At 54.8% G+C, this 16334-nt stretch overlaps 1 protein-coding gene across 1 annotated transcript; it reads right to left on the reverse strand.

Moving 5' to 3' along the window:
• Positions 1-1251: 1251 nt before the first annotated feature.
• LOC146764727 (olfactory receptor 14I1-like) lies at positions 1252-2488 on the reverse strand. Its single transcript, XM_085563627.1, has 2 exons — positions 1959-2488; positions 1252-1296 (listed from the first exon to the last, which is right to left on the reverse strand). Exons 1-2 carry the CDS (start codon positions 2397-2399, stop codon positions 1252-1254), a joined length of 486 nt encoding a protein of 161 aa, XP_085419753.1. The 5' UTR covers positions 2400-2488.
• Between the last annotated feature and the right edge of the window lie 13846 nt (positions 2489-16334).

Consider the following 16334-nt stretch of genomic DNA (forward strand, 5'->3'; position numbering starts at 1 on the left):
AAGGGTGAGTGGGCATTGGAATGGGCAGGCTAGGGGGGAGGTGGCAGAGTCACTGTCCCTCTCCAGTGGCACTCAGTGGCATATCTGGGTGACAAGGTGGTATTAGGGCATTGGTTGGACTTGATGATCCCAAAGGTCTTTTCCAGCCTATTTGATTCTGACATCCTGTGATGACTGGGACACTCTGGGGCCATTGTGACCCTGCAGGGCCTCGTGGAACTAAGAGGACCATGGTGACACTGTGCAGCCCCATAGAACCAGGGCTCCATTGGGTGCTCTGGGGCCCAATGGAACCAGGGAGTCCCCGTGACACTGGGTCCTGGTGGAACCACAGAGGCCATGCTGACACTGCGGGGCCTCGTGTGACCGAGGGGTTTCACCACTGTGACACTGCCAAACCAAGGAGAGCATTGGGAGAGTCCGGGGCCCAGTGGAACCAAGGGGCCGTTCTGACACTGCGGGGCCTCATGGAACCAAGGGGACACTGTGACACTGCAGGACCTTGTGTAACCAAGGGGCCACTGTGACACTCTGGGGCCTCAGGGATTTTGGAAGGCCGTTGTGACACTGTGTGGCCTCGTGGAAACAAGGAGTCCATTGTGACACTGAGGGGACTTGTGGAAGCACAGAGAGCATTGTGACAGTGTGGGACCTCCTGTGACCATGGGGCCTTTGTGACACCCTGGGGCCCCCATGGAACCAAGGGGCCACTGTGAAACTGCGGCACTAAGGAGAACATTGTGACACTGTGAACCCCATGGAACCAAGGAAAACATTGTCACATTTTGGGGCCCCATGGAACCAAGGACAATTTTGCAGATGACACTAAGCTGGATGTGAGTGTTGACCTGTGGGAGGGTAGAAGGGCTCTGCACAGGGCCCTGGACAGGCTGGATCCAGGGCCCAAATCCAACAAGGTGAGGTTTAACAAGTCCAAGTGCCGGGTCCTGCACTTTGGCCACAACAACCCCTGCAGCGCTACAGGCTGGGGACAGAGGGGCTGGACAGCAGCCAGGCAGAAAGGGACCTGCAGGGACTGATGGACAGCAGGCTGGACATGAGCCAGCTGTGTGCCCAGGTGGCCAAGAAGGCCAATGGCTCCTGGCCTGGATCAGGAATGGTGTGGCCAGCAGGAGCAGAGCTGCTGTGCCAGCACTGATCTGCCCCAGCTCTGCACACAGACATTGCTGCTGCAGCTCCAGAGAAGGCAATAAAAGAGCATCTCTGCAGAAAACTCTGCTGGGAGATTCTTTAGTTTCTTGAAAGCCACCGAGAGCGCATTGACACAGTCTGCGGCTACAGGGAAGGTGGAGAAAAACAAAATGACAAATGGCGCAAAAATTACATTTATTGTGGACAATATTTAAAAAAGTAAAACACAGGAAAAAAAATCCCCACAACTAATTTGACAAGAAGTACTAAAGATGACTTTTGTTACAAGTGATTTCAAGAAATTGGCCAGCATTTTAATGTTTCTGAAAGTATTCAGTCACCAATGTCCACACTGCAGTCTTGAGATCCTGGTTCCTCAGGCTGTAGATGAGGGGGTTCAGGGCTGGAGGCACCACCGAGTACAGAACTGACAGGGCCAGATCCAGGGATGGGGAGGAGATGGAGGGGGGCTTCAGATAGGCAAACACTGCAGTGCTGACAAACAGGAAGACCACGGCCAGGTGAGGGAGGCAGGTGGAAAAGGCTTTGTGCCGTCCCTGCTCAGAGGGGATCCTCAGCACAGCCCTGAAGATCTGCACATAGGAGAAAACAATGAACACAAAACAACCAAATGCCAAACACACACTAACAGCAAGAAGCCCAAGTTCCCTGAGGTAGGATTTAGAGCAGGAGAGCTTGAGGATCTGTGGGATTTCACAGAAGAACTGGCCCAGGGCATTGCCATGGCACAGGGGCAGGGAAAATGTATTGGCTGTGTGCAGCAGAGCACTGAGAAAGGCACTGGCCCAGGCAGCTGCTGCCATGTGGGCACAAGCTCTGCTGCCCAGGAGGGTCCCGTAGTGCAGGGGTTTGCAGATGGACACGTAGCGGTCGTAGCACATGATGGTCAAGAGGGAATACTCTGCTCCAGTAAAGAACAGAAAGAAGAAGATCTGAGCAGCACATCCTGTGTAGGAGATGTTCCTGGTGTCCCAGAGGGAATTGTGCATGGCTTTGGGGACAGTGGTGCAGATGGAGCCCAGGTCGCTGAGGGCCAGGTTGAGCAGGAAGAAGAACATGGGCGTGTGCAGGTGGTGGCCGCAGGCTACGGCGCTGATGATGAGGCCGTTGCCCAGGAGGGCAGCCAGGGAGATGCCCAGGAAGAGGCAGAAGTGCAGGAGCTGCAGCTGCCGCGTGTCTGCCAGTGCCAGCAGGAGGAAGTGGCTGATGGAGCTGCTGTTGGACATTTGCTGTGGCTGCACATGGGCACCTGTTCATGGAGAAAGGACAGGGACAAGTCAGGAGAGGCTGCTTGGAGCCAAACCTGGGCCATTCCCCGCAGACTGTCCTGCTGGGACTCACCCACCTTTGTTCCTGCTCTGGGAAAACCTTCACCCAGGTCCCTGCCTGATCTCCAGTTGTGCTGGCTGAATGTGCCAGGAGCAGCAAGGGCTGTGTGTGGGGGCTCTCGAGGAGCCATCCCTGCCCTGCTGCCCTGGGTTTGTGGCCCTGTGGCAGAGGGACAAGGCTGGATATTCAGGATTTGTCACAGAAGTTTCTCTTACTGCAGAAAAGCTTGCTAGCATCTGCACTCCCAGGTCTAAGGAATGGCAGGAGTTGATTTAAGGAATTGTTATCCTACCCACACAACATTCCTGGCTCTCTGAGGTCAGAAATCCCCAGCATTCCTGCTGCACTCAGAGTTTGCCACTGAGAGATGTGAGAGGCAAAGGATTCCCTGTGCCTGAGGGAAGCTGAGGGGCTGGATGGGTTTGTTCCCCCAGCACTGCTCTGCTCAGCCCCCTCTGCTTCCCTGAGCATCTCCCTGGGCCTGGACATCCCCTCCTGAGAGGTGCCTTGTCCCTGCCAGCGCTCACAGAGCCCATCCCACCCTGTGTGGCCTCGGCCCGGCCCTACAGAAACCTGCCTGTGTGCAGGGCCCTGGCTGGGGCAGGCTCTGTGTGCAGCTGGGCAAGGGCAGCTCAGGAGAGCCCTGCTGGGCCCTGCAGAGGTGATGCTGCTGCTGCCCAGGGCTGAGGAGTGGCTGAGGGCCCTTTGGGAGGCTCCCAGCAGAGACACTGACCACCCAAAGTCACAGTTCTGGAGTCCCTGTAAATGTTCAAACATTCCTTTGATGATCCTGTGTGTCCCTTTCAACCCAGAATGTTCTGTGATTCTGGGATTTCAATTCCTGTTCTGCTTCTCTCATCCCTCTGTTGTCTATAATCAAAAGAGAAAGAAAAGAACTCTTGCAACAGTGTTAGAGCAGTAAAAACCAGACCTTTATTGGAAGCTTCCAGGTAGCCCAGGGGCACACCCAGCCTCTGATTACAACAATTCATTGAGGTTAATTAATTAGAATATTTAAGAAGAACATCCAATAGGAGATTCAGTTGCCCCAGTTACATAACCCAGGCTCAATCCACTGGAGTAGGTCCAAAGGCTTTTTTGCCTTCACATATTTTGTGACTGCTCACATTCTGGTCAAAACTTAAAATGCTCTTATTGCAGGCCTTCTTCCTCATAATAAGACTATACAGTATTTCAGGAGTATATTTAGACAGTCAACTTATTCTAGTAAAATCCAAGAGATAGGTAGAAAACACTAGAGACAGCTAAGGATTATAGTTATATAAGTACAAATTAGTAGTTTAATAGAGCTAATTGAGAGTTTAATAGAGTTATGTAAGGATTATAGATTTATAACTATATCATACCAATTTACAGACCTATGGATATATGAAAAATATATAAAAAGCAAAAATACTTTTTGTCATCACCCCAAATTTCCAACCTTCTCCAAGCAGGAAATTGAAAACACTCTCAGGAAATCTCATGATCATTACAGCAATCCCAGGCTTACCTTCTTTGGGAAGTGTCCTCCGGAGCTGTGCCCAGGCTGGTCTGGAGCTGGGAGCAGCCCTGCCCCAGCCAGCCCCTCTCAGCAGCAGCACCTGCCCTGCTCAGGGTGGCTCCTTCCCCCCACAGCTCCTGGCCAGCGCTGGGAGCAGCTCCAGGGCTGGCTGAGAGCTGTCCCTGGCAGGCAGCAGAGTCCCTGGCCCAGCACAGCGCCCTGGGCTGCAGGACCCTGCTCTGCAGGACAGCCCTGGGCACCCCTGGCTGCTCTGCACAGGAGATGAGCAGAGAATGCACTCACAGGGTCTGTGGGCATTGGCATGTTCCAGCTTTAGGAGATCTCTCCAGGAGCTGCAGCTGCATTGTCCTGCAGCCAGAGGTTCCTGTGCCAAGGGCTGGCAGTGATTCTGCCCCAGGCGCTTGTCAGCCCCTTCCCAGCCCTGACTGATTGAAGCTCTCTGTGCCTCTGTGCTGTGCCCGGGCTGGCTGCAGGCAGTGCCCCAGCCCTGCTGGGCTGGGAGAAGAGCTGCTCAGCAAGGGCAATGTGCTTTTGAAGCTCTGCTTGGTTACCAGGATCACCCTCTGTGCCAGGAGCCTGGCCCAGCTCAGCAGCACAGACACAGCACAAGGACTTTAATGACCCTCTGGGGCTTTGTGCTCAGCCCTGAACATCAGGCCCTGAGAGGGAGCTGCAGAAACCTCTCCAGAGCTCCAAGTCAGAATCCAACTCCAAAGTTTCTTGGACTTTTAATGGGTCCCTCTGAGGGACACAACTGAGAAAGTGTCCCCAGGCCCCAGGCAGAGCAGAGAACTGGAGGCACTGATGACAGGTGGGGACAAAAAGAAGCCAAGTCTTGGTGCCCTGGAGCACAGCAGGGTCTGTGCCACCAAGGGCTGTGAGGAGACACCTTGTCCTGAGGCCCTGGGGCCTCCTGGCACAGCCCCAGCCAGGCTGGGCACTGTCAGCCCCTGGTCCTGCCCTCAGCATCCCCCCATGCCCACATCCCAGTGGGGTCAAGGATCTGCTGGAAGGAGTCCCTGGGGAGCCTTGGTCAGGAATGGCCCTGGGGGCTCGTTCATGCTCCCAGGGACTGTAGGTTTTTCAAAGGACTTTGGCTTTTGCTTTTGCCTTGGAGTCTCTGACAGCTTTCTTCAATCATGGCCTCCAATATTCTGCCGTAATTAATCCCTGGAGAGGCTTTGTCAGTAACAACACTCAGTGGGGCCCATTAATTCTTCAAGGTACTTCAGTTATTTGAAGGTACTTAGTGTCTGCCTTTTGCTACAGACTCTGTGAGAGGTTTGTGCAATCATGGCCCCAATTATCTGCTTTAATGAGTTCCTTGAGAACTTTGTACTGACACTCAGTGGAGCTCATGAATACTTTGAGATTCTTAACTTTTGTAACGTACTTTGGATTTTCCTTTCCACATTGAGAGTTCTTTGTGCCATTTTCAGTCTCTGAGAGGTTTTTGTGCCATCCTGGCCTCCAGTTCTCTCCTCCAAGGACTTCATGAAGAGTCTGTGGTATAGATTGACCTTTGTGGGTCCCATTAATGCTTTAGACTCCAACGACTTTGGGGTTTTCCTCTGACTTTGACTCCGGGAAAGGTTTCTGCAATCTCCTCTCAGTCCTGAGGTTCCAGGGCTCAGCTCCAAATGCACCACGGGGCTCATTAGGATCAAGCAAGTCCTGACAAACCATTGCTCTGCATGCATTTCTCTCTGCTCTTGTGCAGTTTTTCAGGAAGTTTCTGTAGTGGTTTTGGTTCACCATTTTGATATTTCTCAGCCAATGCATCAACTATTTTGGTGTGTTCAGTGTTGGCTAATTACCAGTGCACTCACTAGAATATATTTACTCATTTCCTGCTATAAGATAGGATTGGGAGAAAGGCAAAGAAGGCTCAAAATATTAAAAGGGTATAAATAAAATTGTATTAACAATAACTAAAGAGGGAGTAATAAGAATTAGAGGAAAACTTTCAGAACACTTCCTCTCTCCATACAACCTGACAATGTAAAGAGACAACACATAAAATTTTCCATCACTTTACCACATCTAAAATAGTCTTTCTTCACTTCACTGAGGCAGAGAAGTTCTTCTTGTTAATGTTATGGAGACTTCTCCACAAGAAAACAGTTATCTCATGGCTTTTCATTTCCACAAATAGCAGCTGCCTGGAGAAATCTGCAATCGTGAACTCCCTCCCATCTTTTCCCACCTTTTCCCACAGCTGTGCTTATGGGCCATGCCCAGTTATGGGATATTAGTTTCAAGATGAGCTGTTTAAGAGCAGAGGTTCTCTTCATCTCTTTCGGAAATCATCTTCATCTCTGGGAACAGAGATCTTCTTCTCTCCCTGAGGGCACAGGGTCTCATCACTGTTCTCCCTTTCTCTGTTCAAAATTCTCACAGGAGATCACAGCTACTTCGACATTTGCTTACTTTAGCATGGAGGCCTTTGCTGAAACAAGTCATCGCCTCATACTTTTCAATGCATTATATGGAAAAATAGAATCTGATCTATCAATGACATCCTTCTCCATAGCTTTAGCAGAGGATTCCAGCCCCAGGATTAAGGCATTTCGTCATCCCTCCCATCTGGGACTCAACTTCCCCTTCTCTGCCCTCGGTGTGTTCATGCTGCTCCTCTGTGTGCCTGCCCTGTGTCCTTTTCTCTCACTGGAGGGAGGATGGCAGCACTGGCAGAGTCAATATCTCCCGGGGCTGCAGATGGTTCCGAGAGCCTGGCCGGGCTCGGTGCTTGCGGCCGGAGCTGTTTTGCCATGGAGGTTTCTGCAGCGGCTGCGCTGGGGCTGTGTCAGGCTGGGCCGCGCTGGGGCAGGGCCAGGATCTCAGCAGCCAGGCCAGAGCCCAGCAGCAGCACGGCCGGGGCCGATGGCTTCTCCTGCCCTGCCCGCCGGCTGCGGGCGAAGCCCAAGGGCGGCAGAGCCTTGGCCGAGCCGGCCCGGCCCGGGGCTGCTCCTGGGGCCCGGCGGATCCTGGCCGGGCCCGGGCTGGCGGCGGGGCAGGGCTCGGCAGGGCCAGATGTCAGCACCCGCAGCCACGGCCCGGCCTCGGCCCCGCGGCCTCCCCTGCCCTGCCCGGCAGCCGATGGCGCCTGGCGGCTCCCTGGGAAGGGGCCCGGCCCCACGGCAGGAGCCGCCCGGCCCCACGGCCGAGACGGGGCTGGGCCGGCCTCGGCACCTCTGTGGGGCCAGAAGGGAGAGAGACCCAGCCAGGCTTTCTCATCTCTAACTTGTCCATATGTAGTGGTCATGTGCCCAAGGGCTCAGAACCCCTCCTTGGGAGATATCTGGGCTCTCTCCAAGGTGTTTTCAAAAGAAAACATGCAGCTCATAGTCTAAGAAAAGCACCAGAGGACAGGGCCAGCCTGACCTGTCTGTCCTGGTTACTTTTGTCTGGGAAAAATCCTTGGATATTCAGAATTTGGGAGGCCAAATTCTAATTTTGGCCATGGCCCTTGGACATGAAGGCCAGTTCTTTTCCACAGGAATGAAGGAATAGTGTGCCAATGTTTCCAGGAGGAAAGAGAGGTGACCACCAGAGGCCAACCAGAGCTGTCAGATTTTTTTCTGAGAGATACCCTTGCATATAGGAATTTTTAGGGAGAATACCAGTTTTGGCAATGAGCATCTGAAATGAGGAACAGTTCTTTTCCACAGCAAGGAAAGCACAGAGCTCCACTGCTCCAGGAGCTGATGAGAGGCAGACCTTGGCATTCCAACATCAGCCACACCTGTCAGGTGGCCCCTGGCAGGCCAAGCCAGCCAGACCTGCTCCATGTTCCCTCGCTTCCATGGGGTCCCTTGCTTCCAGGAGGCCCTGAGGTGTCACAATGCCCCCTTGGTGACACAAGGCCCTGAAGGATCCCAATGGTCTCCATGGTTCCATCAGGCCCCACAGAGTCATAATGGTCTCTGGGTCCCTGAAGCCCCGTGGTGTCACCATGGCCCCTTTGCGGTGGTGTGTCTTTAATTTGATTTTTGTTCAATATCTGTTTTCCCCCCCCCCATCCCTAATCTCCTCTTCTCCCCAGTTGTCAGTATTCCCTAGCTCTCCCCTAACCCCCTCATCTCCAAGTTGTCAATCCTCCCTTTCCCTGGAACCTTCCCTGTCATTCCTCCTAGCCCCCACCTCTGCTTCCAGAGAATTCCCTGTCTGTTTAGTGAGGCTCGAAACCCTATTGCTTATTTTGTGTTATTCCACTCCCCTGCTTCCCCTGACAGGTTTGTGATGGGTTAATTCTGCCCTAAACTCCTCCCCTGCTATTCCCTCATTGGTTGCTCTTCCTACACCCGTCTCCCTGAATTCTTCTATAAAAGCTCTGCTCCCGCTCCCGAGGGGGTCTTGGGGCTCACTGAATAAAACCATCCTGTTCATCCCCAAGTCCCGTGTCGCCTCCGTCTGTTGCCGCACCACCGACTGGGACTGCAGAGCTTCGCAGGAGGAGCGGCCGCCCGTTCTCTTCCCTCTCGCCGCCCAGCACGGCACCGCTCGGGGTATCGCGGCGAGGGGAAGTGCATGCCGCGCAACAACACCCCTTGGTTCCATAGGCTCCAGTGGTGCCACAAGGATCCCCTTGGTTCCATGAGGTGCCCACAGTGTCACAGTGATCTCCATGGGAAGGAAAGCACTGAGCCCCAGTGTGGCAGGGGCAGCCAACAGAGGCCAAGGCCAGCCAGGCTTGATGGTACTGGCAGATTTTGGCTGGGAGCAACCCTTGGATATAGGGAATTTGGGAGGTTGGATCCCAGTTTCAGATATGGACACCTGGAGAAGGACAGTTTTTTCCACAGGAAAGAAAGCACAGAGCCCAAGTGTTTGAAAGGCAGAAGAAGAAAGAGGTGGCTCCTGGAAGTCTCAGGCAAACAGACCTGTTCTTCCAGACAGCTTTTTTCATGGAGGAATCCTTGCATACATGGAATTTGGGAGGAGGAATCTCAATTTTGACCAGGGACACTTTGAGAAGAAGGACAATTCTTTTCATTGGAATGAAAGCACAGAGCCCCAGTGTTTCAAAAGCAGATGAGAGGCAGCCCCCAAGAGGCGAAGGGCGCCCCGACCTGTCTGTCCTGGCAGCTTTCACTTGGGAGCAATCCTTGGATGCAGAGTTTTGGAGGAGGAATCCCAATTTTGGCCATGGCCCATGGAGGAGGAGAGTTCTCTCCCATAGGAAGGAGAGCCCAGAGCCCCAGGGCTTCAGGGCAGGTGAGAAGCAGCCCTCGACATGCCAAGGTGGCCAGGTGGTCCCCAGGAGGCCCAGCCAGCCAGACCTGGTCCGTGCTCCCTTGGTTTGGTGGTGATGCCTTGAGAGGCTGCCTAGAACAGAGCTAGGCAGTGTTAAAGGAATAAAGCAGGTATTTATTAAAAGGTCTTCAAGGGATACACCTTGGGCAGTACAAGAGCCTGGCCCTGGCTCCATCCTAGGTGGAGTCCAGGTCACGAGTTTTCACTGGGGCAAACAGGGAGATTTGATCTGGCAGGATGTGTAAAACAATCTCCTGTAATATCTACCTGTTCTCACACAGAGCACTTGGCTGCAGGGACACATTCCCATCGTTCCTGCCCAGGTTTCAGGATTCAAACACTACTGTCCTTCCCAGGAGCTGTTCCTTCAGCTGCCTCGGGAGGCCTTTTGGCCTCTGGACCCACACTCCGGCTCCATTATTAGCACTGCTGGATCCAAACCCTTTATCTCCACCAACAGCAGTGATTTCAGGTGGATCTCCTTTTTTCCCCCAATTGTTTTAAACACTAGCAATATCAATAATTGTGCTACCCTGTCATGGGGTTGAATAATCCAATCTTGTTCGCTATCCTTTAACCAAATTACTTCATTTACCCCTTGATAATCTGCATCAGTTCCTCCTCCCATGACATGAGCACTTTGCAAGGCCAAGCTCCAGTGAGCAGTTATCAAACCAAAGTGTCCTGGAGGAATCTGGATTCCTGTTCCTGTATTGTTAACTCTCATTTGCTTCTGATTTATCCTGACTAATTCCAGTGGATGAAGGTCCAGCCCTGCAGCCTCTGGGCTGGCCCTGCCAGGGCCATCACACCCAGAACAATTTCCCAGGCAGTCCCAGTCTCACTGCCCAGGGCTGTATTTGCACACTGGGAGCAGCCGTGCACAGCCAGGGGGTTTCCATTTCCCCAGGGGCCATTGTTAAGGGCATGGAGCACATCTGGAGATGGGTTCTCCATGGGGACAGGTTCCCAGCACTCATTTTTAACTGCTCTTTTAACAACCCCTTCTCCGCCTCCTCGTCCTCGTCCTCCTCTTCGTCTTCCTCCTTCTTGTTCCCATCCTCGTCCTCATCCTCGTCCTCATCCTCATCCTCGTCCTCATCCTCATCCTCCTCCTCATCCTTGTCCTCCTCCTCCTCCTTTTCTTTATTCTCCTCCTTGTCCTCCTCCTCTTCCTGTTCATCTTCCTTCTCCTCCTCATCCTCCTCATCCTCCTCCTCCTTGTCCTCCTCATCTTCATTCTTTTCCTCATCCTCATCCTCCTCCTCTTCGTCCTCGTCCTCCTCATTCTTCTCCTCCTCCTCCTCATCCTCCTTGTCCTCATCCTCATCCTCCTCCTCCTCCTCCTCCTCCTCCTCCTCTGAGTGTGGTTCTCAGGATTCAATGACTCTAGGATTCCAGGAACCTGGAACTCTGGGATTCCATGGCTCTGTGACCCCATGGATGGATTCAGGACTGTCTCCAGGGCCACAAGGGAACGTTGGTGCCAGCGGGAGGGGCTGCAGTGCAGGGGCACCAAGAGCTGACAGGCAACTGCAGCTGCTGCTGCTGCTGCTGCTGCCGCTGCTGCTGCTGCTGCTGCTGCTGCTTGTGGGGGTGCTGCTGGCAGGGGCAGGGCCCTGGTGTGGTTGAGCGTTGCCATCTCATCCTGGGAGCTCCTGGAAGCTCAGGACAGAGCCAGGACTTCTCCCCAGGTTGGCACTGCACTTGAGGACAGACACAAAGAATGGAAAGTGCCCATGGAGTGGTTCCGAGCTGGTCTGTGGGAAGGATGAGGGAGGGAGGATGAATCCCCTGCCCAAGACTGCCAAGGGAAGGCTTTGGGAGGGAAAGGAAGCCTTGACCTGACATTAAGTCCTTCAAGGACTCAGTTGCCCACGCTGAGCAGGATTTCATCAGGCTTTGTCTCATGACAGTGTCAGGGTCAGAAGTGGTGGGAGGAGCTGAAAAGCAGGGCCATGTATTCCCTCCCCCCAGCCCATTTGGGAACATTTGGGCAAGGTCTCCATTGTCTGCCTGCAGCCAGCTTGGGGGCCCTTCCTCTCCTCCTCCTGCTTGGGGGACTGGGCTTGGTTTCTTCTGCCATCTGCAATGCTGAGTTTCTCTCTCCTCAAACCTGGCTGCTCAGGTTTGTGTCCCTGTGTCTCGCACCTTCCTCCTCTTCCTCCTCACCACTTGCTCATGGAGCCTCTTTGGGCAGCTGGACTGGAACGGGCAGCAGCAAGCGAGCCCTGAGGAGCACCTCTGGCCTCCAGCCTTTCTGCAGGGCTGGCCAGAGCCTTCCTGCCAGGGGCGAGCCTCTTTCCTGTCTCTTCCCGAGGCAATATAGTCTGGATCTTGGCTCTGTCCTCCTTTCTTTCTCTTTCAGGGAAGGATCAGCCATGGCTGAAGGAATCTTCTGTAGGTACCTGGTGCTGATGGCCATTGTCAGCATCAACCAGCCCCCTGGAACGAATGGGATTTCTCCTGAGGATGATAAAGGAATTGTCCAGAGGATGAAGGAGCAGGAGGTGATCCTTTGGCAGCACCAGCTGCACTTGGAGGAGGAAATTGCAGACCTGGAAGCCAGACAGGAGTGTCTGGCATGGCCTCTGTGGGAACTGGAGGGAAAGATCCAATGGCACACATGCACAGTGGTTTGTGGGACATCACAGAGCGCTTTGTGACATCACATAGCTGTCACTGTGACATCACAAACAGCTATGTGACCTCACAGTTTCAGTGGGACATCACAGAGATGTCTGTGTGACATCACAGAGAGGCCGAAGGCCTTTCCCAAAGCACTGGGGCAGGTGAGGCAGGAGAGCTGGGAGCAGCTGCCTCAGCTCCTGAAACCCTGACAGACCAAGGGGCTGCTTTGCCCAGCGCAGCTTCAGCCACTGCCCCCTTCTCACCATCCAAGGATCCTTGGTGAGCACTGCGAGGCCTCAGTCAGGCTCCACATTCTTTTGGCCTGTTTGGAACAAAAGTGTGTGAAAGGCCACCCTGCTGCCACAGGGCCCAGAGGCCAAAGGCCTGTCCCGCAGCACTCGGGCAGCTGAAGTGGGAGGCAGGAGAGCTGGGAGCGGCTGCCCCAGTGCCTGAAGCCCAGCCAAGTTCCAGCGACTGTGTTCCCCAGCCCCACGCTGCCTGCACGGCTTCAGCTGCTGCCCCTCCTTACCAGCGAGGGATTATCCCTGAGCAAGAGGAGGGCCCTCAGAACCTGGCGGCGCATCTCTGTGCACTCACTCAGCAAGTGCCTCGACAAGAGATCCATGATGCTGTCACTGCATGCGCTCAAGTCCAGGCAATGCAGGACCTGAAAGGCACAGGGCAGTGACAGGGGACCCGGCCGGCAGGAGCCCAGAACCGCACAGGGCGGGGACCAGGCAGCAGCGCAGGGCGTGGGCACCGTCCCAGGCAGCTGCGGCTACGAGAGGGCAGAGAGCTGGGAGGCAGTGCCGGCCTTCAGACTCACCTCCACAAGGAATGCCAGGGCAGGGAAGTTCCAGTATGGCATCTCTTTGCTGAGAAACTCAAGGAGACAGCATAAGATGCTTTTGCACAAGCAGGTGGATTCATTGTGCATCTCTCTGCAAGGAGGAAAATGGCACTAAGATGTGGCAGCAGCTCTCTGGCCTCAGAGAGAAACAGACAACTTTCCAAGGCATGGCCTGAGAAGTCTGAGAAGATCAGAGGAAAGAATGAAAATCATTCTTATCTTAACATGCTGCACCTGGTATTGTGAACATAAGGAATATGTTACGGAGATTTGTCTACCAAAGGGTGTTTTCTTAATTAACTAATGGAGATAGTGATTAGACTAGAAAACCAATTAAATCTACCTATATCATAACTATCTATAAGAACAATGGGTTTCCTAATGAAGTTAATTATTGATCAGACTTCTGCAATACATGGAGTCAGTAATAATGATTACCCAGCTGGGGGCCTGCCCCTACGACACTATGACCCTGAGCCAGGGTGGGGGGAAGCCCCTCCCAGGACAGACTGACGCAGTTCTTGTCTTTACCCCCCACCCTGCAGGGGGACCTGGGCCCTTGGAGATGTGGCTGCTACTGGGCAGCCTCCTCTCCCAGCCTTTCCCAGTCTGCTTGGCCGTCCCTCGTGCCTCTGGCCCACAGCCACAGGGACTGAGTGGAATACCCCAGACACAGAGCACAAATGCCGGGAGCAATGGGGAGAAGGGGGTCTCACCTGGCCAGCAGACCCACGGCATAAATGTGCGTGTCAGCACAGTGCAGCGTGTCCCAGCCACGCTTGCGTTCCATTGACACCACCACATCCTCATAGTCCATTTGGCACAGCAGGGACTTCAGCGTCCTCACTGCAAACCTGAGTGCAGAGCAAAGCCCGGGTCACACTGGGAACCTGGCTTTGCTCTGAACTGGCTCCTGCCCTGGCTGTGTGGCAGGGACAGAAGGACTGGGATGGAACACTATTTGGGGCTAGTGGCAAGGCCGTGTTATTCCTGGCATCCCTTCCAGAAGGTATCGACCTCCTCTGGCATCTCTTTGGTGCTGAAGAACACTTGGAAGAGCAGATGCACAAATAACTGTGGGAAATGCACCATCACTATATCTGGGACACAGGACTCCTGGAGGATTTTCCATATCACCACAGTTGCCTGCAAAGGACAAAGCCCCCCAAGACAGCGCTCAGTGCTGAGGTGTTCGTGTGGCAGGGCCTGAGCACGGGAGGGAGAGGCCCAGAGAGACACAGGGGGAGCACCAGGCCTGGTGGCCCTGAAGCTGCCCCGAGGCCAGGTTTCGGCCCAGTGCCTGAGGCAGGGAGACGCCGTGGGGGAGGGAGGATGGAGAACTACTGGAGAGGTGACCTTGGGGCCAGCAAAGGCAGAAACTCACAGCCAGGACAAAGACACCCATTTTGTCCCCATCGGAGGTGCACGTGCTGTGCTCTGGCCAGCTCCCCAGCACATCCAGGAGTATCTGCTGTGCCAGCTCTGCAGTCCAGGGTGTGCACATGAAGCTCTTCCACATGGCCATGGCAGCTCTGTGGGGTTAGAGATCTGTCTCAGGGGATCTCAGACACAGCACCATGGCCTGGGCATCTCTAGGGGCCTGGGTTGACCACCGGCTCTGTCTTTTCCCACTGCCCCTCTCCAGCAGCAGCCAGACAGCCCAGCCCTGTGGGGACAGGCCCCTGAGGGGCAGCGAGGGAGCATGGCAGCAAGGTCGGGGCTGACATGCCAGGGCTGGCAAAGGGAGCAGCCAGAGGGCCCTGGGACTCTCTGTTGGTCAGACACCTGGGACAGGCTGTGCAGGCTGATGGGCTGGGGATCCCTGAGCCCTCTGGGCAGGTGGGCCCCGTACCTGTCACAGGATGGGGCCACACACAGAAGTGCCATTACTGCGTCATTTGGCTGCGCTTCTGTGAGATACAGCAGGGCGTTGTCCAGCCTATGCTCAGCAGAATCATTGGCCATGAGCCACTGGTGGATGTACCTCACCATGGCGGGCACCTGGAGAAGGCACAGGGAGACTTGGAAAGCTGCCAGAGGGATCAGCGTTCCCAGGGTCCCCAGAGAAGTGCTTCCCTTCCCGCCGCACTGCGATGGCCTCAAAGGCTCACAGGGCCCAGCACTTTGGCTTGGGAAGCCGTGTGACTCATGGGGGAATTGAAGCCTGGCCACAGCTGCCTACTTGCTCTGCTCTGGAAACACCCCTCTGCACAAGCAAATCCAGCAGGGCGGCACTGGTCTCATGTCCGAGGAGCTCTGAGTAGGCTCTGAGGCCAGGGCCCATGGCGCTGGTCTCTTCCTCCCGAATTCTCTTGATGAATTTGCAAACGAGCTGTAGGAGAAGGGCAAGAAGCCATGGAGTGCTGCAGGTGTGCTGCTGGGCTGAGCAGTGCCAGCAGGCCCAGCCCAGGTGGGGATGGCTGCAGGTACCTGCGCTGTTCTGCGGAAGCGGCCACGGGTGCGTTCCTGCTCTCGTGTGCGCTGCATGGCTGCACCTGGCAAAGAGCGAGCGCAGCCCGAGCTGAGGGGCTGCGGGAGAGGCCGGAGAACACAGCCCAGCCCTGCGCTGCCCAGGCAGGGACAGCCCCGGGATGCCCCAGGTGGATGGAGCATGGCCACTGTGGGGTGTCTGCCCTGTAGTAGATAGGGACAGGCGAACAGAAGATTTTGGGATGTGACAGAAAGAAAGACCCCCATCCCCCTCTCACCCTGCAACATATTATCCATTACCCCAAAGAATGTAACCACACCTAACCCAGTAGTTTTCCACTCCTGACTAACCCTAGAGACCCTGCCAACCCCCCCCTGACGTAGCAGAGTCCCCCAAGACTATTTAAACCTATGAGATAAGATAATAAAGGCTTTTGACCGTCCACCACATTGGTGTCCTGCGTGTGTCGTTAGCCCGAGTGGCCCAGGGGAGACTGGGCTGCCGTGCTGTTCCTTAAAACCAGGTCGCCGTTGCCTCCCATGAAGGCAAGATATCTGGTGCTGAAACCCGGGAAAAATTCGCTCGGGCAGCGGGTGTCGCCTGGACAAGAGCAGCGGCCAGACCGGTGAAACCATGTTCTCGGCGAGGGAGACGTCCCAGGACCCGCGATCATCATGGATGCCATCGCCAGGGTCGTAAGTGAGGTTCATAAGCAATGGGGAATTGAGTGTAAGCCCAAAGACTTTTATCTTGCTATAGCAAGGCTGCTTGAGCTTGGGGCAATTGAACGCCCTGTGGAGGTTTTGCATCCAGAAATATGGGAAAAATGCACAGCCATGCTGGCCGAGGACACGAAATCCTCAGGCAGCAGCAAATGCCTTAAGGCATGGGGCAAAGTCGAGAAAGCCCTACGCAAAGCAATAGAAGAGCAAGAGACATGGAGCGCGGCGCGTACGTGTTTATTGGTTACACCCAAGCTAGGCGTAGGAGCGGCAACGCAAACCGCCCCTGAGGGTAATCCGCCCAGGAGCGGGGATCCGGGGGGGCCCAGCGCGTCACCCCCCTCCCCGGACCAGAGCCCAAATCCCCCCACAGAACCTTCCCAAAAATCCGCGGCTTCCCCGTCCGCCCCACCGCCA

Source organism: Lonchura striata, chromosome 31 (assembly GCF_050655825.1).
Source record: "Lonchura striata isolate lonStrDom1 chromosome 31, ASM5065582v1, whole genome shotgun sequence".
Classification (NCBI taxonomy): domain Eukaryota; kingdom Metazoa; phylum Chordata; class Aves; order Passeriformes; family Estrildidae; genus Lonchura; species Lonchura striata.

What these genes read in the sequence shown, in the direction of transcription:
- LOC146764727 (XM_085563627.1), bottom strand. Translation starts at nt 2,399, where the DNA reads ATGTCCAACAGCAGCTCCATCAGCCACTTCCTCCTGCTGGCACTGGCA. An exon ending in ACATGGCAGCAGCTGCCTGG is followed by an intron (nt 1,297 to 1,958) that starts GCCAGTGCCTTT and finishes CCTTCCCTGTAG; the next exon opens with CCGCAGACTGTGTCAATGCG.